This window comes from Nerophis ophidion, linkage group LG18 (genome assembly GCF_033978795.1).
Source record: "Nerophis ophidion isolate RoL-2023_Sa linkage group LG18, RoL_Noph_v1.0, whole genome shotgun sequence".
Taxonomy (NCBI): domain Eukaryota; kingdom Metazoa; phylum Chordata; class Actinopteri; order Syngnathiformes; family Syngnathidae; genus Nerophis; species Nerophis ophidion.
The window spans coordinates 12,095,310-12,118,552 of record NC_084628.1 but is presented as its reverse complement, the minus strand read 5'-3'; the positions used below and the strand labels follow the sequence as shown (position 1 = coordinate 12,118,552).

The following is a 23,243-nucleotide window of genomic DNA, read 5'->3' as shown; positions in this document are numbered from 1 at the left end:
CCCGCCCCATATATCAAAATATAATAGTTAGACATAAAACAGAGCACAAATGAATGCGAAAAGATTGGGGATATTTTGACAAGTTTGGGGATGAAAAGGGGTGGGTAACAAAAACGTTAAAAACATGGGATGGGTATGAATAATAACTACAAATAACACACACTAAAAGTTAATACAAAAACTATAACAAACAAAACATTTTTCAGCAAAAACAGCAGATATTTTGACAAAATGTCGCCACTAGTCAGAAAAAAATGGGTTATAGTTGTATAGCGCTTTTGTACCTTCAAGGTACTCAAAGCGCTTTGAGACAATTTCCTTATTAATCCATTCACACACGCATTCACACACTAATGGCACACAGTTATTCTAAAATATATTTTCTGATTATTGACATCATCCAACCCCCACACCCCGTCAACATCTCCTCAAACTTGTCCCACTTGTTAAAACTAAATTTGTGTCGCAACATGTTTTTTTGTCTCTTAGGGTCTTTATGTTTTTAACGTGTTATTACTAAAAACCCGCCCCATATATCAAAACTATAATAGTTAGACTTATAAAACAGAGCACAAATGAATGTGAAAAGATTGGGGAAATTTTGACAAGGTTGGGGTGAAAAGGGGTGGGTTGCTGGCTAGTTATGAATAACAAAAACGTTAAAAACATGGGACGGGTATGAAAAATAACTACAAATAACACACACTAAAGCAGGGGTAGGGAACCTTTGGCTCTAGAGCCAGGTGTGGCTCTTTTGAGGACTGCATCTGGCTCTCAGATAAATCTTAGCTGACATTGCTGAACATGAAAAGTAATGAATAATTCCGCTGGTAATCACAGTGTTAAAAATAACGTTCAAAATATAAAACTTTCTCAGGAATTTTAATTCATCCATCCGTTTCTCTACCTGCCTGTTTAAGAAGTCGCATTAATGGTAAGAATTATTTGATTTATTGTTGGTTAGCTTCAGAAAAATAATGTTATCAAAAAGAATAAGATAATTATTATACGCTAAAAATGTTGATCTTACTTAAAAATGCACGCAATTAGTTGTATACAGTGTTAAAACAAATATTATATGGCTCTCACGGAAATACATTTTAAAATATTTGCTTTCATGGCTCTCTCAGCCAAAAAGGTTCCCGACCCCTGCACTAAAAGTTAATACACAAACTATAACAAACAAAACATTTTTCAGCAAAAACATAGCAGACATTTTGACAAAATGTTGCCACTAGTCAGAAAAAAATGGGTTATATTTGTATAGCGCTTTTCTACCTTCAAGGTACTCAAAGCGCTTTGACACAATTTCCTTATTCATCCATTTACACACGCATTCACACACTAATGACACACAGTTATTCTAAAATATATTTTCTGATTATTGACATCATCCAACCCCCCCACCCCGTCAACATCTCCTCAAACTTGTCCCACTTGTTAAAACTAAATTTGTGCCGCAACATGATTTTTTGTCTCTTAGGGTCTTTATGTTTTTAACGTGTTATTACTAAAAACCCGCCCCATGTATCAAAACTATAATAGTTAGACTTATAAAACAGAGCAGAAATGAATGCGAAAAGATTGGGGAAATTTTGACAAGGTCGGGGAGAAAAGGGGTATGTTGCTGGCTAGTTATGAATAACAAAAACGTTAAAAACATGGGACGGGTATGAAAAATAACTACAAATAACACACACTAAAACAGGGGTAGGGAACATATGGCTCTAAAGCCAGATGTGGCTCTTTTGATGACTGCATCTGGCTCTCAGATAAATCTTAGCTGACATTGCTGAACATGAAAAGTAATGAATAATTCCGCTGGTAATCACAGTGTTAAAAATAACGTTCAAAATATAAAACTTTCTCAGGAATTTTAATTCATCCGTCCGTTTCTCTACCTGCCTGTTTAAGAAGTCGCATTAATGGTAAGAATTATTTGATTTATTATTGGTTAGCTTCAGAAAAACAATGTTATCAAAAAGAATAAGATAATTATTATACGCTAAAAATGTCGATCTTACTTAAAAATGCACGCAATTAGTTGTATACAGTGTTAAAACAAATATTATATGGCTCTCACGGAAATACATTTTAAAATATTTGGCTTTCATGGCTCTCTCAGCCAAAAAGGTTCCCGACCCCTGCACTAAAAGTTAATACACAAACTATAACAAACAAAGCATTTTTCAGCAAAAACATAGCAGACATTTTGACAAAATGTCGCCACTAGTCAGAAAAAAATGGGTTATATTTGTATAGCGCTTTTCTACCTTCAAGGTACTCAAAGCGCTTTGACACAATTTCCTTATTCATCCATTCACACACGCATTCACACACTAATGGCACACAGTTATTCTAAAATATATTTTCTGATTATTGACATCATCCAACCCCCCCACCCCGTCAACATCTCCTCAAACTTGTCCCACTTGTTAAAACTAAATTTGTGCCGCAACATGTTTTTTTGTCTCTTAGGGTTTTTTTTTTTTTTAACGTGTTATTACCAAAAACCCGCCCCATATATCAAAACTATAATAGTTAGACTTATAAAACAGAGCACAAATGAATGTGAAAAGATTGGGGAAATTTTGACAAGGTTGGGGTGAAAAGGGGTGGGTTGCTGGCTAGTTATGAATAACAAAAACGTTAAAAACATGGGACGGGTATGAAAAATAACTACAAATAACACACACTAAAACAGGGGTAGGGAACCTTTGGCTCTAGAGCCAGATGTGGTTCTTTTGATGACTGCATCTGGCTCTCAGATAAATCTTAGCTGACATTGCTGAACATGAAAAGTAATGAATAATTCCGCTCGTAATCACAGTGTTAAAAATAACGTTCAAAATATAAAACTTTCTCAGGAATTTTAATTCATCCATCCGTTTCTCTACCTGCCTGTTTAAGAAGTCGCATTAATGGTAAGCATTATTTGATTTATTATTGGTTAGCTTCAGAAAAACAATGTTATCAAAAAGAATAAGATCATTATTATACGCTAAAAATGTTGATCTTACTTAAAAATGCACGCAATTAGTTGTATACAGTGTTAAAACAAATATTATATGGCTCTCATGGAAATACATTTTAAAATATTTGGCTTTCATGGCTCTCCTTGCCAAAAAGGTTCCCGACCCCTGCACTAAAAGTTAATACACAAACTATAACAAACAAAGCATTTTTCAGCAAAAACATAGCAGATATTTTGACAAAATGTTGCCACTATTCAGAAAAAAATGGGTTATATTTGTATAGCGCTTTTCTACCTTCAAGGTACTCAAAGCGCTTTGACACAATTTCCTTATTCATCCATTCACACACGCATTCACACACTAATGGCACACAGTTATTCTAAAATACATTTTCTGATTATTGACATCATCCAACCCCCCCCCCACCCCGTCAACATCTCCTCAAACTTGTCCCACTTGTTAAAACTAAATTTGTGCCGCAACATGTTTTTTTGTCTCTTAGGGTCTTTATGTTTTTAACGTGTTATTACTAAAAACCCGCCCCACATATCAAAACTATAATATTTAGACTTATAAAACAGGGCACAAATGAATGTGAAAAGATTGGGGAAATTTTGACAAGGTCGGGGAGAAAAGGGGTGGGTTGCTGGCTAGTTATGAATAACAAAAACGTTAAAAACATGGGACGGGTATGAAAAATAACTACAAATAACACACACTAAAACAGGGGTAGGGAACCTTTGGCTCTAGAGCCAGATGTGGCACTTTTGATGACTGCATCTGGCTCTCAGATAAATCTTAGCTGACATTGCTGAACATGAAAAGTAATGAATAATTCCGCTCGTAATCACAGTGTTAAAAATAACGTTCAAAATATAAAAGTTTCTCAGGAATTTTAATTCATCCATCCGTTTCTCTACCTGCCTGTTTAAGAAGTCGCATTAATGGTAAGAATTATTTGATTTATTATTGGTTAGCTTCAGAAAAACAATGTTATCAAAAAGAATAAGATAATTATTATACGCTAAAAATGTTGATCTTACTTAAAAATGCACGGAATTAGTTGTATACAGTGTTAAAACAAATATTATATGGCTCTCACGGAAATACATTTTAAAATATTTGGCTTTCATGGCTCTCAGCCAAAAAGGTTCCCGACCCCTGCACTAAAAGTTAATACACAAACTATAACAAACAAAACATTTTTCAGCAAAAACATAGCAGACATTTTGACGAAATGTCGCCACTAGTCAGAAAAAAATGGGTTATATTTGTATAGCGCTTTTCTACCTTCAAGGTACTCAAAGCGCTTTGACACAATTTCCTTATTAATCCATTCACACACGCATTCACACACTAATGGCACACAGTTATTCTAAAATATATTTTCTGATTATTGACATCATCCAACCCCCCCACCCTGTCAACATCTCCTCAAACTTGTCCCACTTGTTAAAACTAAATTTGTGTCGCAACATGTTTTTTTGTCTCTTAGGGTCTTTATGTTTTTAACGTGTTATTACTAAAAACCCGCCCCATATATCAAAACTATAATACTTAGACTTATAAAACAGAGCACAAATGAATGTGAAAAGATTGGGGAAATTTTGACAAGGTTGGGGTGAAAAGGGGTGGGTTGCTGGCTAGTTATGAATAACAAAAACGTTAAAAACATGGGACGGGTATGAAAAATAACTACAAATAACACACACTAAAACAGGGGTAGGGAACCTTTGGCTCTAGAGCCAGATGTGGCTCTTTTGATGACTGCATCTGGCTCTCAGATAAATCTTAGCTGACATTGCTGAACATGAAAAGTAATGAATAATTCTGCTGGTAATCACAGTGTTAAAAATAACGTTCAAAATATAAAAGTTTCTCAGGAATTTTAATTCATCCATCCGTTTCTCTACCTGCCTGTTTAAGAAGTCGCATTAATGGTAAGAATTATTTGATTTATTATTGGTTAGCTTCAGAAAAACAATGTTATCAAAAAGAATAAGATAATTATTATACGCTAAAAATGTTGATCTTACTTAAAAATGCACGGAATTAGTTGTATACAGTGTTAAAACAAATATTGTATGGCTCTCACGGAAATACATTTTAAAATATTTGACTTTCATGGCTCTCTCAGCCAAAAAGGTTCCCGACCCCTGCACTAAAAGTTAATACACAAACTATAACAAACAAAGCATTTTTCAGCAAAAACATAGCAGATATTTTGACAAAATGTTGCCACTATTCAGAAAAAAATGGGTTATATTTGTATAGCGCTTTTCTACCTTCAAGGTACTCAAAGCGCTTTGACACAATTTCCTTATTCATCCATTTACACACGCATTCACACACTAATGACACACAGTTATTCTAAAATATATTTTCTGATTATTGACATCATCCAACCCCCCCACCCCGTCAACATCTCCTCAAACTTGTCCCACTTGTTAAAACTAAATTTGTGCCGCAACATGATTTTTTGTCTCTTAGGGTCCTTATGTTTTTAACGTGTTATTACTAAAAACCCGCCCCATATATCAAAACTATAATAGTTAGACTTATAAAACAGAGCACAAATGAATGCGAAAAGATTGGGGAAATTTTGACAAGATCGGGGAGAAAAGGGGTGGGTTGCAGGCTAGTTATGAATAACAAAAACGTTAAAAACATGGGATGGGTATGAATAATAACACCAATAACACAGACTAAAAGTTAATACAAAAACTATAACAAACAAAACATTTTTCAGCAAAAACATAGCAGATATTTTGACAAAATGTCGCCACTAGTCAGAAAAAATGGGTTATATTTGTATAGCGCTTTTCTACCTTCAAGGTACTCAAAGCGCTTTGACACAATTTCCTTATTCATCCATTTACACACACATTCACACACTAATGGCACACAGTTATTCTAAAATACATTTTCTGATTATTGACATCATCCAACCCCCCCCCCCCCCCCACCCTGTCAACATCTCCTCAAACTTGTCCCAGTTGTTAAAACTAAATTTGTGCCGCAACATGTTTTTTTGTCTCTTAGGGTACTTATGTTTTTAACGTGTTATTACTAAAAACCCACCCCATGTATCAAAACTATAATAGTTAGACTTATAAAACAGAGCACAAATGAATGTGAAAAGATTGGGGAAATTTTGACAAGGTTGGGGTGAAAAGGGGTGGGTTGCTGGCTAGTTATGAATAACAAAAACGTTAAAAACATGGGACGGGTATGAAAAATAACTACAAATAACACACACTAAAACAGGGGTAGGGAACCTTTGGCTCTAGGGCCAGATGTGGCTCTTTTGATGACTGCATCTGGCTCTCAGATAAATCTTAGCTGACATTGCTGAACATGAAAAGTAATGAATAATTCCGCTGGTAATCACAGTGTTAAAAATAACGTTCAAAATATAAAAGTTTCTCAGGAATTTTAATTCATCCATCCGTTTCTCTACCTGCCTGTTTAAGAAGTCGCATTAATGGTAAGAATTATTTGATTTATTATTGGTTAGCTTCAGAAAAACAATGTTATCAAAAAGAATAAGATAATTATTATACGCTAAAAATGTTGATCTTACTTAAAAATGCACGGAATTAGTTGTATACAGTGTTAAAACAAATATTATATGGCTCTCACGGAAATACATTTTAAAATATTTGGCTTTCATGGCTCTCAGCCAAAAAGGTTCCTGACCCCTGCACTAAAAGTTAATACACAAACTATAACAAACAAAACATTTTTCAGCAAAAACATAGCAGATATTTTGACAAAATGTCGCCACTAGTCAGAAAAAAATGGGTTATATTTGTATAGCGCTTTTCTACCTTCAAGGTACTCAAAGCGCTTTGACACAATTTCCTTATTAATCCATTCACACACGCATTCACACACTAATGGCACACAGTTATTCTAAAATATATTTTCTGATTATTGACATCATCCAACCCCCCCACCCCGTCAACATCTCCTCAAACTTGTCCCACTTGTTAAAACTAAATTTGTTTCGCAACATGTTTTTTTGTCTCTTAGGGTCTTTATGTTTTTAACGTGTTTTTACTAAAAACCCGCCCCATATATCAAAACTATAATAGTTAGACTTATAAAACAGAGCACAAATGAATGTGAAAAGATTGGGGAAATTTTGACAAGGTTGGGGTGAAAAGGGGTGGGTTGCTGGCTAGTTATGAATAACAAAAACGTTAAAAACATGGGACGGGTATGAAAAATAACTACAAATAACACACACTAAAACAGGGGTAGGGAACCTTTGGCTCTAGAGCCAGATGTGGCTCTTTTGATGACTGCATCTGGCTCTCAGATAAATCTTAGCTGACATTGCTGAACATGAAAAGTAATGAATAATTCCGCTGGTAATCACAGTGTTAAAAATAACGTTCAAAATATAAAAGTTTCTCAGGAATTTTAATTCATCCATCCGTTTCTCTACCTGCCTGTTTAAGAAGTCGCATTAATGGTAAGAATTATTTGATTTATTATTGGTTAGCTTCAGAAAAACAATGTTATCAAAAAGAATAAGATAATTATTATACGCTAAAAATGTTGATCTTATTTAAAAATGCACGCAATTAGTTGTATACAGTGTTAAAACAAATATTATATGGCTCTCACGGAAATACATTTTAAAATATTTGGCTTTCATGGCTCTCTCAGCCAAAAAGGTTCCCGACCCCTGCACTAAAAGTTAATACACAAACTATAACAAACAAAGCATTTTTCAGCAAAAACATAGCAGATATTTTGACAAAATGTTGCCACTATTCAGAAAAAAATGGGTTATATTTGTATAGCGCTTTTCTACCTTCAAGGTACTCAAAGCGCTTTGACACAATTTCCTTATTAATCCATTCACACACGCATTCACACACTAATGGCACACAGTTATTCTAAAATATATTTTCTGATTATTGACATCATCCAACACCCCCACCCCGTCAACATCTCCTCAAACTTGTCCCACTTGTTAAAACTAAATTTGTGCCGCAACATGTTTTTTTGTCTCTTAGGGTCTTTATGTTTTTAACGTGTTATTACTAAAAACCCGCCCCATATATCAAAACTATAATAGTTAGACTTATAAAACAGAGCACAAATGAATGTGAAAAGATTGGGGAAATTTTGACAAGGTTGGGATGAAAAGGGGTGGGTTGCTGGCTAGTTATGAATAACAAAAACGTTAAAAACATGGGACGGGTATGAAAAATAACTCCAAAATAACACATTAAAAGTTAACACAAAAACTATAACAAACAAAACATTTTTCAGCACAAACATAGCATTGATTTTGACAAGATGTCGCCATTAGTCAGAAAATAATGGGTTGTATAGCACTTTTCTACCTTCAAGGTACTCAAAGCGCTTTGACGCAATTTCCACATTCATCCATTTACACACACATTCACACACTCATGGCGGGAGCTGCCATGCAAGGCCCTAACCATGACCCATCAGGAGCAAGGGTGAAGTGTCTTGCTCAAGGACAGAACGGACGTGACGAGGTTGGTAGAAGGTGGGGATTGAACCAGGAACCCTTAAGTTTAGAATAAATTCAAAACCATAGCGGTATAAAATAGTTTACAGAAAAAAAGTAGCTCAAACAAATGGCAGTGCTATTTTATTGTATGCAATGTTCCATTCACCTGTTCCCTTGCAACGTCTGGTTGGACTGAACCTGTGGTATTTTGTTGAACGGTCAAAGGTTGGGTCAAGTAGAATTTAACAAGATGTATTAAAACTGGTCACAGGTCAATTTTACAGCGTTGGTCTCAATTTTTTCAAGTTGCTTTGATAAGTCAGTCAATGTCGCAAACGATCAATTTTCCGAATGATCCTCTGCAAGAATGAGCTTCGACAAAGAATTCTTCACCCTCGAAATAGGGAAAGGGCAGAGAAAGCAGAAAAGTTCAATGTGTCCATCAGTCCATGAATTTGGGGGGGTTGTCCAAAATAGAAAGTAATGAAGACGGGAATGCTGAGTCGCTCCATGGTTCGATGGGTTCACTTTGAAACAAGTAGTGTATCTAAACATTCCACTTTAAGCTAGTGATATCGACACCGCTGATACCAGAGTTTGCCCTAATCTTGATTCTCAAATCAAAATATCGACTTTTGATACTTTAAGTATTTGAGATAATGTATATCCTTAACAGGAGTACAGTGTAAAATAATAAAACGTATTTGGGGGGAATTACTTTTTACACCCTCTAAGTAAGTACATAATGTGCAAGCAAGAATATTACTGGCAATTAAACTCAATAATAACCCATCCATCCATCCATTTTCTACCGCTTATTCCCTTGTGGATTCGCGGGGGGCGCTGGCGCCTATCTCAGCTACAATCGGGCAGAAGGCGGGGTACACCCTGGACAAGTCGCCACCTCATCGCAGGGCCAACACAGATAGACAGACAACATTCACACTCACATTCACACACTAGGGCCAATTTAGTGTTGCCAATCAACCTATCCCCAGGTGCATGTCTTTGGAGGTTGGAGGAAGCCGGAGTACCCGGAGGGAACCCACGCATTCACGGGGAGAACATGCAAACTCCACACAGAAAGATCCCGAGCCTGGATTTGAACCCAGGACTGCAGGACCTTCGTATTGTGAGGCAGACGCACTAACCCTTCTTCCACCGTGAAGCCAATAACCCAATTAACTCAATATTATAAAACATGGCAGTAAAAGCACATGCTTAGAGCACATTGTCAAATTACTGTTCAGTTTTAATTAATTTTTACTCAAAACAGTGATAATTAAAAATATACAAAAAAAACAACAACACCGGAGGCTTCCTTATATTTCGTTGTCTGCTCTGTTGTCCACAAGCTGCAGACATTCTCTACGTAAGTTTTACGCTTCAAAAAGTGCATGTCCATCTTTTTGTGAACTGTTGAGAGCAATTTATAGCGCTAATTCTCCCGTCCAAAAGCAGAACCTAGTAACTCACTTCTAGAGATACCCTTGAGATACTAGGTTTTTCTGTTGTATCCACGCGGTTATGTGGTAGTTGCTAGGTCCTGCCACGCGCGTAACAGCTTACTTGCGGAACAAATTACAATATCGCATACACAAATGTAAAGCATATCACCTAGTAACTCCAAAATTATTATCAGCTCGGTTTTGACCGAAATTGAGTTACTGGGTTTTGCCTTTGGACGGGAGAATTGTTGTTGGGAAATTAACATATTTGACAAGTGAATGCAAGGTCAGCTAGGGCTGGGCGATATATCGATGTACTCGATATATCACGGGTTTGTCTCTGTGCCATCCATCCATCCATCCATCCATCATCTTCCGCTCATCCGAGGTCGGGTCGCGGGGGCAGCAGCCTAAGCAGGGAAGCCCAGACTTCCCTATCTCCAGCCACTTCGTCTAGCTCTTCCCGGGGGATCCCGAGGCGTTCCCAGGCCAGCCGGGAGACATAGTCTTCCCAACGTGTCCTGGGTCTTCCCCGTGGCCTCCTACCAGCTGGACGTGCCCTAAACACCTCCCTAGGCAGGCGTTCGGGTGGCATCCTGACCAGATGCCCAAACCACCTCATCTGGCTCCTCTCGATGTGGAGGAGCAGCGGCTTTGCGTTGAGCTCCTCCCGGATGGCAGAGCTTCTCACCCTATCTCTAAGGGAGAGCCCCGCCACACGGCGGAGGAAACTCATTTCGGCCGCTTGTACCCGTGATCTTATCCTTTCGGTCATGACCCAAAGCTCATGACCATAGGTGAGGATGGGAACGTAGATCGACCGGTAAATTGAGAGCTTTGCCTTCCGGCTCAGCTCCTTCTTCACCACAACGGATCGATACAACGTCCGCATTACTGAAGACGCCGCACCGATCCGCCTGTCGATCTCACGATCCACTCTTCCCCCACTCGTGAACAAGACTCCTAGGTACTTGAACTCCTCCACTTGGGGCAGGGTCTCCTCCCCAACCCGGAGATGGCACTCCACCCTTTTCCGGGAGAGAACCATGGACTCGGACTTGGAGGTGCTGATTCTCATTCCGGTCGCTTCACACTCGGCTGCGAACCGATCCAGTGAGAGCTGAAGATCCCGGTCAGATGAAGCCATCAGGACCACATCATCTGCAAAAAGCAGAGACCTAATCCCGTGGCCACCAAACCGGATCCCCTCAACGCCTTGGCTGCGCCTAGAAATTCTGTCCATAAAAGTTATGAACTGAATCGGTGACAAAGGACAGCCTTGCCGGAGTCCAACCCTCACTGGAAACGTGTCCGACTTACTGCCAGCAATGCGGACCAAGCTCTGACACTGATCATACAGGGAGCGGACTGCCACAATAAGACAGTCCGGTACCCCATACTCTCTGAGCACTCCCCACAGGACTTCCCGAGGGACACGGTCGAATGCCTTCTCCAAGTCCACAAAGCACATGTAGACTGGTTGGGCAAACTCCCATGCACCCTCAAAAACCCTGCCGAGAGTATAGAGCTGGTCCACAGTTCCACGACCAGGACGAAAACCACACTGTTCCTCCTGAATCCGAGGTTCGACTATCCGGCGAAGCCTCCTCCCCAGTACACCTGAATAAACCTTACCGGGAAGGCTGAGGAGTGTGATCCCACGATACTTGGAACACACCCTCCGGTCCCCCTTCTTAAAGAGAGGGACCACCACCCCGGTCTGCCAATCCAGAGGTACCGCCCCCGATGTCCACGCGATGCTGCAGAGTCTTGTCAACCAAGACAGCCCCACAGCATCCAGAGCCTTAAGGAACTCCGGGCGGATCTCATCCACCCCCGGGGCCTTGCCGCCGAGGAACTTTTTAACTACCTCAGCGACCTCAGCCCCAGAAATAGGAGAGTCCACCACAGATTCCCCAGGCACCGCTTCCTCAAAGGAAGACGTGTTGGTGGGATTGAGGAGGTCTTCGAAGTATTCCCTCCACCGATCCACAACATCCGCAGTCGAAGTCAGCAGAACACCATCCGCACCATACACGGTGTTGATAGTGCGATTGTCTCTGTGCGATTTAGAAAATGACTATATCGTGATATTCGAGTATATGTTCTCACGCAGTTGCTTTTGGCTGCTGGCATTACACCACAGGCTCTTCCCACCCTTTGTTGTCTCTCCTTCTCACAGACAGCAAGTGCACCTTCTTACACACGTCAGATACGTATACACCCTGGCGGAGCAGAGAGGTAGCAGCATGGGTAACGTTAGCTGTGGTGCGAGTGGTAATACGAGAGAAAGAAGGTGCAAATCTGGTAACAAATGAAGGAATAATTAATTCCCAAGAAAAAGAGCAGGGGGTCGATCGTCTGGTGGTGGTTTGGTTTCAAGTGGGAATATGTCAAACAGACAACCGTAATTTGTCAAGTGTGGGGCAAAAGCGTTGATACAAAAAGTAACATTACTGCTAATACGTAGCATCATTTGAAAATTCACCTGCTAGAGAATGAAGAGTGCTTACTCCGCATGTCAACATCACCATTCGGTGCCACACCAACAAAATGCCGCAGCAACCATTTCCACATCAACACAATATGAAAAAAATAGTCAACAACACAATGAGATAATGTCCGCAGTAACCTACCACATAGCGATTTTATTTTTTAGTATGCAGTTCATTTTTATTTGACAGTTATTGAATTATCTTGTGTGACATCATGCACAAAAGTGCACTTTATTTGTTTCAAACTATTGTAGTGCCGTTCTGTACAAAAAAGTGCATTTTAATTTAGTGTTGTTTTGATAGGTCATCTTAGTGACATCATGCACAAAAGTGCACTAATAGCTTGTTTTAAAATGTCTCTGACAATCTTGCACTTTCTGTTTTGGAAAAATAAATGAATGTTTGTGCCACTGGTTAATAACTGTTTAATAAAATCAGTTTTGGTCAATTGACTTAGTTGTGATTTCCCTCTCTGCGCGAAAGTTTAAAATGAGCATTTATTAATGCAGTATGAACAAAAATGTTTTAATGTTGACACATAATTATCATACAGGTGTGATTATTTGCATCAAGTGTTAATTCAAGGCTAAGGCAAAATATCGAAATATATATCGTCTATCGCGATATGGCCTAAAAATATTGAGATATTAAAAAAAGGCTATATCGCCCAGCCCTAAGGTCAGCATTGTAAATGAAAATCTGTTCTTGGCTAAATACACATTAAATAAATATATGATTACAGGTAAAATAAGAAGTGAGCTAAATGTGTGTATATTACTTTAACCAGACGGCTTATTGCCTTGAACAGGAACCGGAAGAAGGTCTGAGCTACGCCGAGGATGACAATTGTGTGGTTTGATCAACAAAAAGTTGAAATATTGTTAGCTCTCGTTGTTCCTGCTTTGGCTGTACAAGAAAGTGTCGCTAAGAAACTGATTTGATTGCCGAAAATGACGCTGATTGGCCAACATGTGAGGCGAAGTTGCAGCCTTAAGACCAGGGGTGTCAAACTCAAATACAGAGTGGGCCAAAATTTAAAACTGAACGAAGCCGCAGGCCGAGGTTGAACAAATTAATCCTTTAATAGGGACCCAAAAAAGTTTTGCATTGAATATTGACCAAGCAAGGCTTATATAACTTTATAGTGACATGCAAAATCGAGTTTTAAATAATAATAATTAACACATATCAAATAAAATAAAAATACAAATTGAATGCCTCTTTTCGGCGGCTGGTTTGAGTTGGGGCGGGGTTTGGTGGTAGAGCGGGTGTATATTGTAGCATCCCGGAAGAGTTAGTGATGCAAGGGGTTCTGGGTATTTGTTCGGTTGTGTTTATGTTGTGTTACGATGCGGATGTTCTCCCGAAATGTGTTTGTCATTCTTGCTTGCTGTGGGTTCACAGTGTGGCGTATATTTGTAACAGTGTTAAAGTTGTTTATACGGCTACCCTCAGTGTGACCTGTATGGCTGTTGACCAAGTATGCCTTGCATACACTTGTGTGTGTGTATGAGCCGCATATATTATGTGGGTGGGCCGGCACGTTGTTTATATGGAGGAAAAGCGGACGTGGCGACATGTAGAGAACGCCAAAGGCAGTACTTTTACGGCCCGCCCCCAATGTTATTGTCCGTGTGGAAATCGGGAGAAATTCAGGAGGGGCACTGAACTTTGGGAGTCTCCCGGGAAAATCGGGAGGGTTGACGAGTGTGAGTATTAGTGGTGAATGCGGTGTTACAGCGGCGGGCCAGCTCTAATGTTAATTTGGCCCGCGGGCCAGAGTTTGACACCCATGCTTTAGACAAAGTTGAGAGTTCACGGGATTGGTTATATTTGCGCAACTTTGCACAACCTCGACATTGCAAAGTGTTGTCCCTTGAGAAGATATACTGTGGTAGAGACGCTTGTTGAAATGTGAAAGACGTACTGACTTGTAAGGTACTGAGACTAGACTTTTTTTTCATTTTGAGAAAAGTTGGATTGATTGATGTGACTGCCATGCTCGTCACCACGTTATGTGACTACTGTAGCCACTGTCTGAGCCCCTCGTTTCAAGTGTCCGTCCAAGTGGAGGACAGCAAAGTGGTGCAGTGCACACTGGGAATGGATGGCTCTCCCGGGGATGGAAAAGAGGCCATTCATCTAAGAACTACTCTGTCCTTGTGCTTTATCTGATCTGGGGTAGACAGAGTGTATTAGCACTGAATAATAGCCCCACACTGCATGATCAGCTTCCTGCCCTCTTCCCGTAATGCTCTCCAGAGGGTGCGTTTGTGGGTGAGGGGCTCTCTCAGACGGGCTTTAAGAGCGCCCCAAAATCCCCAGTCTGCCATCCACCTCCAAACGGCAATGGTGCGTTGAATGGCGAAGTGCTTATATAAACTGCAGATAAATCTAAACGGGAGGCGATGAAATAGAAGCGCTATCTGTGTGAGTAACCTTGAAGTATCAAAAGTCAGTGGTCTGTCTGGATAATGGTGAATCTTACTGCCTTAGTCACAAAATTCCAGACAGCACAGGGAATTGATAGAGACGGAGGTGGCAACACCTGTTATCTGTGTTTTCAAAACTAAAATCATAAGAAAAAATGACAAATGTCCAAAGCGCTGCAGCGAATGCCAGTGTGAGTTCAAAAAGTTCAACTTATATTTTTTATATTTTTTTAAATTTGCATATTTTCAATCTGTTGTAGGATCTACTGAACCGAGCCAAGTTTTTATAAACCACCAAAGTCATGCAGTCCGACTTAAATGTCAGTTTAGGTGAAATCTGCACAATTGAATTGGCATGTCAATTAAATGGTAAATGGTTGTACTTGTATAGCGCTTTTCTGCCCCTTTTTAAGGAGCCTTTGACAGAATTTCCACATTCACCCATTCACACAATGACGGCGGGAGCTGCCATGCAAGGCTCTAACCAGGACCCATCAGGAGAAAGGGTGAAGTGTCTTGCCCAAGGACACAACGGATGTGACTAGGATGGTAGAAGGTGGGGATTGAACCAGTAACCCTCAGATTGCTGGCACGGCCACTCTCCCAACTTCGCCACGCCGTCCCCATTAAGTAATTATGAATACGTTTAATTGAACTGGCTGCGCCCCATAGGAAGGTAAATTGGAATTACAGGACGTGGAATTTAATTATATGCAACTAAGAGAAATTCCAATTCAAACATTCCGTTTATTTTAAAATACTCAAAGTTAAATAGGAACTGTGCTTGCAATCATTATGAAAGACATGATAAAGGATACATGTTTTTAATGCATTCTAACTCTTAAATAAATGTAAATAAAAGTCTGCTTACAACAAAGCCATTGGGAGCTCCACTATTACGCCCATAAAATCCAATGAATAACAATTTTAAAAAGCACCAATAATACTCAATTTACATTTCCTGACTTGAATAGTAGCCAAATATCAGTGATATTGTTATAAGCGCTAATACAGACAAACTATTTATAGCAGCACCTTGATTGCTTCCTGTGTGCCTAGGTTTACATCAAATGTTCTGCTGCTTTCACTTTACCTCGCTCCCTGAAAGTTTATTCTAGATCATAAATCATGCCTCGCACTTGAAAAGTAGATGGCTGAGGATATAATCTGACAAGTTGGGACTCTTTGACAGCCATTTAGGGCCTGGAACTGGCGAGAACAACCCTGTTTCTGATTATGAGACCATTTTCATCTAGATCCCAGCAGTCTGCATCCTAATGACGGCAGACATTATACAGTAAGTGATGTGTTATTATGTTTTTGAGCAGAAATCAGTGATGGGAAATTAAAAAAGCGAACACTGTGATGCGTTTTTTTCAATTATTGCAATATGTATGCTTAAAATTATCAAAATATGTAAATAATAAATGTTATTATACATGTGCCAGTTATTACTTTACATATATACAAATATAATATGTATACGAAACCCTACCATGAATTGATTTACGCGGACCCCGACTTATCAATCAATCAGGTGTTTGGATGTTTTTTTAGGCTCTCTACAGGCAGAATTGAATGACTATAAGCTTTATTGCAAGCAGACCTTTTGAGCCCATTAATTTAATATTTAGAAAGTATTAAAAAAAAATGTCTGTCGTCATATATTTCATAATGATTATGACGGTGGGCAACATTCCAACAAAAGGTGCAGTTCACCTTTAAAAAATTAAGAGAGATATTAAGTATTTCTTTCCACCATTTTAATGTACAAGTCAATTTAAATGATCAGTTTTTAAGAGTTTGCTTTTTATTCTTAATTGAGTATTTACAATGTTTTTTTGTAATTAAAATACAATGTGTACAGAAGGGTTATAGTGACATTTTTGTGAAAAATTTAAAACGGTCATGTATGAAAATACTGTAAATAGGGCTGCAACTAATAATCGATTTATTCGATGAGAACAAAGCTTTCAAAAATGTATACAAATTGAGTAAATACTAGGAATACACAAACGGTGTTGTGTGGGTGGCAAACAGTAGAGATGTTTTATTGTTTAATTAATACACACATTTAGAGTAGAATTTCAAGGTTGGCGTGTATTTATTTGGATACAAGAATGATGATTATGGCAGGTAGAACAAGCATTATTTATTTAAACTGTTTTTCCTAAAATAGGCATTAAGCTATGCAGTTGTTTTTTTAAAAAAAAAAACATTACTAATACAATTACCCAATAAATAAATAAAAAAAACAATCTAAATCTGCAAGATTGTAGAATACACCAAAATTATAATTCTGAAATTCAAATGTACTTCCTTCAATTTGAACTGGAATTGCCATTTTACTTCCTGTTTGCATTGAAATTGAAATTAAGACCCAGATTTCATTAATACAAAAAGTAGTAATTGCAGTCAGTAAAAAGCTCACGACTTTTCAACCATACACTGTATTAGTGCTTAGGGGTGTTCTGATAGAACAGGGGTTGGCAACCTTTACCGCTCAAAGAGCCATTTCGACTCGTTTCACAAAATGAGGAAGACAATGGGAGCCGCAACTATTCTCGCCAATATCTGCTGGTGGCCATCTAGATGACAAGAATAAGGGCATGCTATGATGCCATTGCCTTAAACACCTTCTACAACATGTACAAACTGCTTGCCAGTCCAGCAACATGTTGTGATAGACTTCCGCGGATGCACGCACACCGACTGGAAGGCATACTGGGTACACAGAGTACACTGACGGTTGTGATATAAACAACTTTAACACTCCTACTAATATGCGCCACATTGTGAACTCTCACAAAAGAAGAATGACAAACACATTTCGGGAGAAAATCCTCACAGTAACACAACACAACAAATACCCAGACTCCTTTGCATCCATGACACTTCCTGACTGTTATACACCCCGCGAGCACCAAACCCCGCCCACCTCAACCACGCAGGGAGAGGGTTTGGTGCTCGCGGGGTGTATAACATAGTGCCACTCATAACTGAATGTCTTAGTAAGACATACAAGCTTGTTGCTGAGTTTCCATGACCTTTATTGAGTAAAACATGCTTGAAACTAGAATATCGAATGTTGCAAAGCTGTGTCATCAACACTCAAAAGTATAAAACTACATTTTTAAAGTAATAATTTATTTCTTCAAGCATGAAAAAAAATCAGGATTTTGACACAATTGTGTCTCATAACTAAAAGCCACATTTTCTTGTTCTATAAGCAGATAATTTTGCTTTGTTGAAATAAAATACCCCTAATTTTTGTATTTTTTGTTTTGTTTTTGAACACTGACTTTTTGCAGTGCACTATCCGACCAATCTCAGTCGTGGCAACTTATATTTCCAGCAATGCCCCACAATAGAGAGGTTTCAAAAACTTCTCATAGGATTATTCTACTAAATCCTCATGACAAAACGATAATCCCAACATGTGTTGAAAAGTCCACAAGTGTCCCAACAGGCATTGAGGAACAGACGCACGGACGAAGTATTGGGCAACCCAAAAGCCAAAAGGCCCCCAAGCACGGATGCTGCTGGTGCAGACGTATAAAAAAGTAATCACAACAGCCAGTGCATGTTAGCTCTAGATACCCGGGAGGGGAATTGTACTTCAAGCATTGATCCGGTCTCATAACAATGGAGGTGAAATCTCTTCGCAGGCGCAATAGACATCCCGTCTCTGCCGTGCACCTACACAATCAAATACAAACCCTTGTTTTCGACACCATCGCCGGCCCTCCACCTCCTCTTTTTTTCAAACGGGCAGAATCCATCAAAAAGGCAACATCTCTGTTTTGCCACCTGTGAACGTGCTGTACATCCATTTCATTTCCCAGTACCATTACACGATTCATGGCCGGCCAAATCCCTTTGCTATCGATTTCATTCCATTTATTTTTCGCCGTGTTTAAAAAAATAAAAAATAAAAACTCCCACACAGGGGAAAAAAAAACAAAAACATCTCTTGACAAATCAGTTCACCATTGCTCTTTTACAGTGTGTGTAGGCAGATTTAATATCCACTCATCATATTTAAAAACTGGAAAGGACAAATTTGAAATAGAAGTAATAAAAGCAAGCAGTCCAACTGCACCCCGTGTACGACTACTTTATAACACAAGCACATGCTGGTGGGGCCAAGCTGTCATCACACAATACACTTCAACAAAAAACAATCTTTCTAAAACAGAAAACATACTGGATTCCTTGACATATTGACCAGATAGCTGCACAATCACTTCATTTCTACTGCAAAATAACACATTTTGGAAAAGGCTACACTCATATTTTTTGTATGACCTATATGCAACATTTAGTCCAATACAAGAGCTGCTACAAAAAACATTTAAAACAATAAGTAATCTCAGTGTTGATGGACATTGCCAGGGAAGTCACTTCAATACCCAAAATATGATTGACACATGATAAGAACAATAACAACTTTCTTGATGTGCTTTATCAACAACTAGCTTTTGTTTTGATACAACTCTTGTATTGGATCTCATTAGAATACTTACCTGATCAGTGTGCAGTACATACAGTATACAATCTGTGTAATAATTTAAAAAAAAGGCATTCCGAATCTTATTTTTTATCTTCTGGAGCTCTCATGTGTGTGTGTGTACATATATATATATATATATATGTATATATATATATATATATATATGCATACATACTTACAGTGGGGAAAAAAAGTATTTAGTCAGCCACCGATTGTGCAAGTTCTCCCACTTAAAATGATGGCAGAGGTCTGTAATTTTCATCATAGGTACACTTCAACTGTGAGAGACAGAATGTGAAAAAAAATCCAAGAATTCACATTGTAGGGATTTTAAAGTATTTATTAGTAAATTATGGTGAAAAATAAGTATTTGGTCAACCATTCAAAGATCTCACTGATGGAAGGAGGTTTTGGCTCAAAATCTCACGATACATGGCCCCATTCATTCTTTCCTTAACACGGATCAATCGTCATGTCCCCTTAGCAGAAAAACAGCCCCAAAGCCAAAATGGATACATGGATGATACAGCAGAGGATTGGGAGAATGTCATGTGGTCAGATGAAACCAAAATAGAACTTTTTGGTATAAACTCAACTCGATGAGTTTGAAGGAAGAATAATACTGAGTTGCATCCCAAGAACACCATATCTACTGTAAAGCATGGGGGTGGAAACATCATGCTTTGGGGCTGTTTTTCTGCTAAGGGGACAGGACGATTGATCCGTGTTAAGGAAAGAATGAATGGGGCCATGTATCGTGAGATTTTGAGACAAAACCTCCTTCCATCAGTGAGAGCTTTGAATGGTTGACCAAATACAAATTTTCCACCATAATTTACAAATAAATTCTTTAAAATTCCTACAATGTGAATTCCTCACTTTTTTTTCCACATTCTGTCTCTCACAGTTGAAGTGTACCTATGATGAAAATTACAGACCTCTGTCATCATTTTAAGTGGGAGAACTTGCACAATCGGTGGCTGACTAAATACTTTTTTGCCCCACTCTACATACTGTATAAACATATACAGTATATATATATATATATATATATATATATATATATATATATATATATATATATATATATATATATATATATATACACACATACACACACATACACACACACACACGTATATGTTTAAGTACATTGTTTTTAATCTACGGAAGAATACAATAAACTGTGATGAGGACCTCACCTGTACTGCGTGACAGGGGGATTAGCCTTTGCGGAGCAGTGGAATCTCACCAGGTTGCCCTCGAGAACAGGCTGAGGATCCACTGAGAGATTGACAAGAGGGAGATCTGAAAGAAATACATAAAACCTAATGTATTACAGTGTCAGTGACCAATTGAACACCTCCCTCTGTGTACTGCACTGGAAAATATATATTTCCAATGTCAAACAGGACATGTCAAATTACCCGCTCATATGTAAACAACCTGTCATACGTCTATCATGATATCAAAACACTACTTTATTGCCTCTAATATTACAAGATTTCTTAGTCATTTGTTCTCCTAAAACGCTGACTATATCCTAATATTTCAACTTTTTTTCTGTAATTACGACTTTGTTCTGGATTTATTTCATTTTGTGTGACAATAGTCTTTGATAAAAGTTCAAAACACACAGAAAATAGGTCATTCATTTTAAGTTCTATTGTCATAAATGACATTTCCCTGCACCTTAATTGTATTCGTCATCCTTTTCTGCCGCTAACACAGTATTTTCTATTATATATTACCCAAAGTTAAGCCCTCTGAGGCCATATTTGAATCTTCCTCCCACCCACCTAAACCCTGATAAACAGTACGCATTCAAGCAGGAGAGCTACCTTGAATCATTATTAGGACGAGAATCAAAGGGAAACTTGACTCTGTAATCAGCTTGAGTAAATGGCAATTTGCTATGAAAAAATATTTGAATATTTCACGGTTAAATCCACGACAAATATAACAATGTGCAACATCAGAGAAACATAAGCATTCAGATTATGCAAATGGAATAAACAACTTAATGTATCCTAATTGGGAAAGGTGGGTTTCTTTTGAAGGTGCGTGTTCATTTCCATATCAATGGTGTCTCTTGTGAAAGAGTAAAAAAAAAAAAAAAAAAAAAACCTGTAGAGGCAGACAGTGAACGTGCAAGGTGGCGAATGAGTTTTGCAGTTTTTTGAAACAGATGCGGGCTGTATTTTGCAGCTGGGGGAAAAACTCTTCTGGTCATACATCAATGTAATCAGGCAAATTATTTATGGTGTAAAACGGTGTCTTACCAACTATACTTTATTGCATGACTTATTTAAAGAAATGCAATTACTGCATGGATATAGGCTCAGAGGCAAATATTTGCTCGCCAGAGCTTCAGCATAATACCACATTACCTTTTGCCATCTGTGGTTGTTGTGGTGTTGTGTTACAGCATCAAGAACGGTGGATTAGTCATTCGGGTAAAGAACTGGTTTTGGTGTTGATGCTTGTGCTGCCATCTGTTTCAAATGTGCACTGTCTTTTGCTCTCTGTGTTCAACACTTCTAATATAATAACAAGGGACTATACTTGGATGGGGATGAAGAGCAGCCCAACAACAGACAAACATTGCTGTTGTGCCGCCAAACAGGATTGTGTGTGTGTGTGTGGTTGCGAGTGGGGGTGGTTAAAATGTGCAGGGAAAACTGATTTTTTTTTTTTTTTTTTTTTTTTTTTTTTTTTTGCCCCGTGGCTGTGCAGATGTTCGGCACTCGCTCAGCTGCCCCAAAGCTCAAGAGACGGAAGTGCTCCAGCCAAATGCGCTCTTGTGAGAATTTAGTAGGGTATGGTACAAAAAAAGGCATGTGTTACATTCAAACAGAGTTAGTTTCATAGAGGCATGATGGACGCCACTGCCTGTTCTACGGCAGGGAAGCACAAAAAGCACTGTAAACAAGCAAAACTAAATATATAAAAATATATATATTTTTTAACAAATTAGTTTATTGAAAAAAAAAAGTGTTTTTTATTACATTAGCGGGGGGGGGGGGGGTATATTGTAGCGTCCCGGAAGAGTTAGTGCTGCAAGGGTTTCTGACTGTTTTTTCTGTTGTTGAGTTTAGTTTAGTTTATTAAGGATCCCCATTAGTCTACACCGCAGTGGAGACTATTCTTCCTGGGGTCCAGGCAAAAAACATCACACAACCACAGAACAAAAGATTAAAATGCAGTACAACATGATCCAATAATAAATTGTCATAATACAAAAATAGCAACAACAAAGAACCCAAAAAAAACTAATACATTTTGTTACGTAATAATTTTCATACCAAAGATAAAACTAGCAATATAAAAATAGATATACTGTATACATTTTTGCAAAAATAAAACAAAGAACCAATGGCCTAAAATATACACATTAGTGTACCAAAGACAAACAATAAGTGACGAAAAAGTATCATCCATCCATTTTTTGCTGCTTATCCCATAATCAATAAAATACTCAATAGTCAATAAAAACAGTCATGACATTGGGTACAATCTAGAATAATCTCTACGCAATACTTCTCCTTTTAGTCTATTCATAAAGCCCACTATGCTGGTGATTGATAGCAGATATTGTGGAAGTCTATTCCAGTAAGTGATTGCCCGATACATTACAGTCTTTTTCAAAACATCACTTTTGGGTTTAAGACGGGTGAGAGCACCTCTTTGGGCAAGCCTGGTACCGTAGTTGTGACTGTCACTGGCAAGCAAGAGCTGCCAGTGACAGTCACAGCTACTGTTGTGTTTATATTGTGTAACGGTGCGGATGTTCTCTCAAAATATGTTCATCATTATTGTTTGGTGTGGGTTCACAGTGTTCAACGTTGTTTATACGACTACCCTCAGTGTGACCTGTATGGCT

At 38.5% G+C, this 23,243-nt stretch overlaps 1 protein-coding gene across 7 annotated transcripts in view; it reads right to left on the bottom strand.

The window, feature by feature from the left end:
- Nucleotides 1–23,243, bottom strand: part of kirrel3b (kirre like nephrin family adhesion molecule 3b) — a 587,440-nt gene that overhangs the window by 100,168 nt on the left and 464,029 nt on the right. For all 7 annotated transcript variants that reach the window (XM_061878745.1, XM_061878746.1, XM_061878749.1 and 4 more), the window contains exon 8: nt 20,563–20,668. In XM_061878745.1, the coding sequence (XP_061734729.1) occupies nt 20,563–20,668 (106 nt within the window). The remainder of the gene's footprint in view (nt 1–20,562; nt 20,669–23,243) is intronic.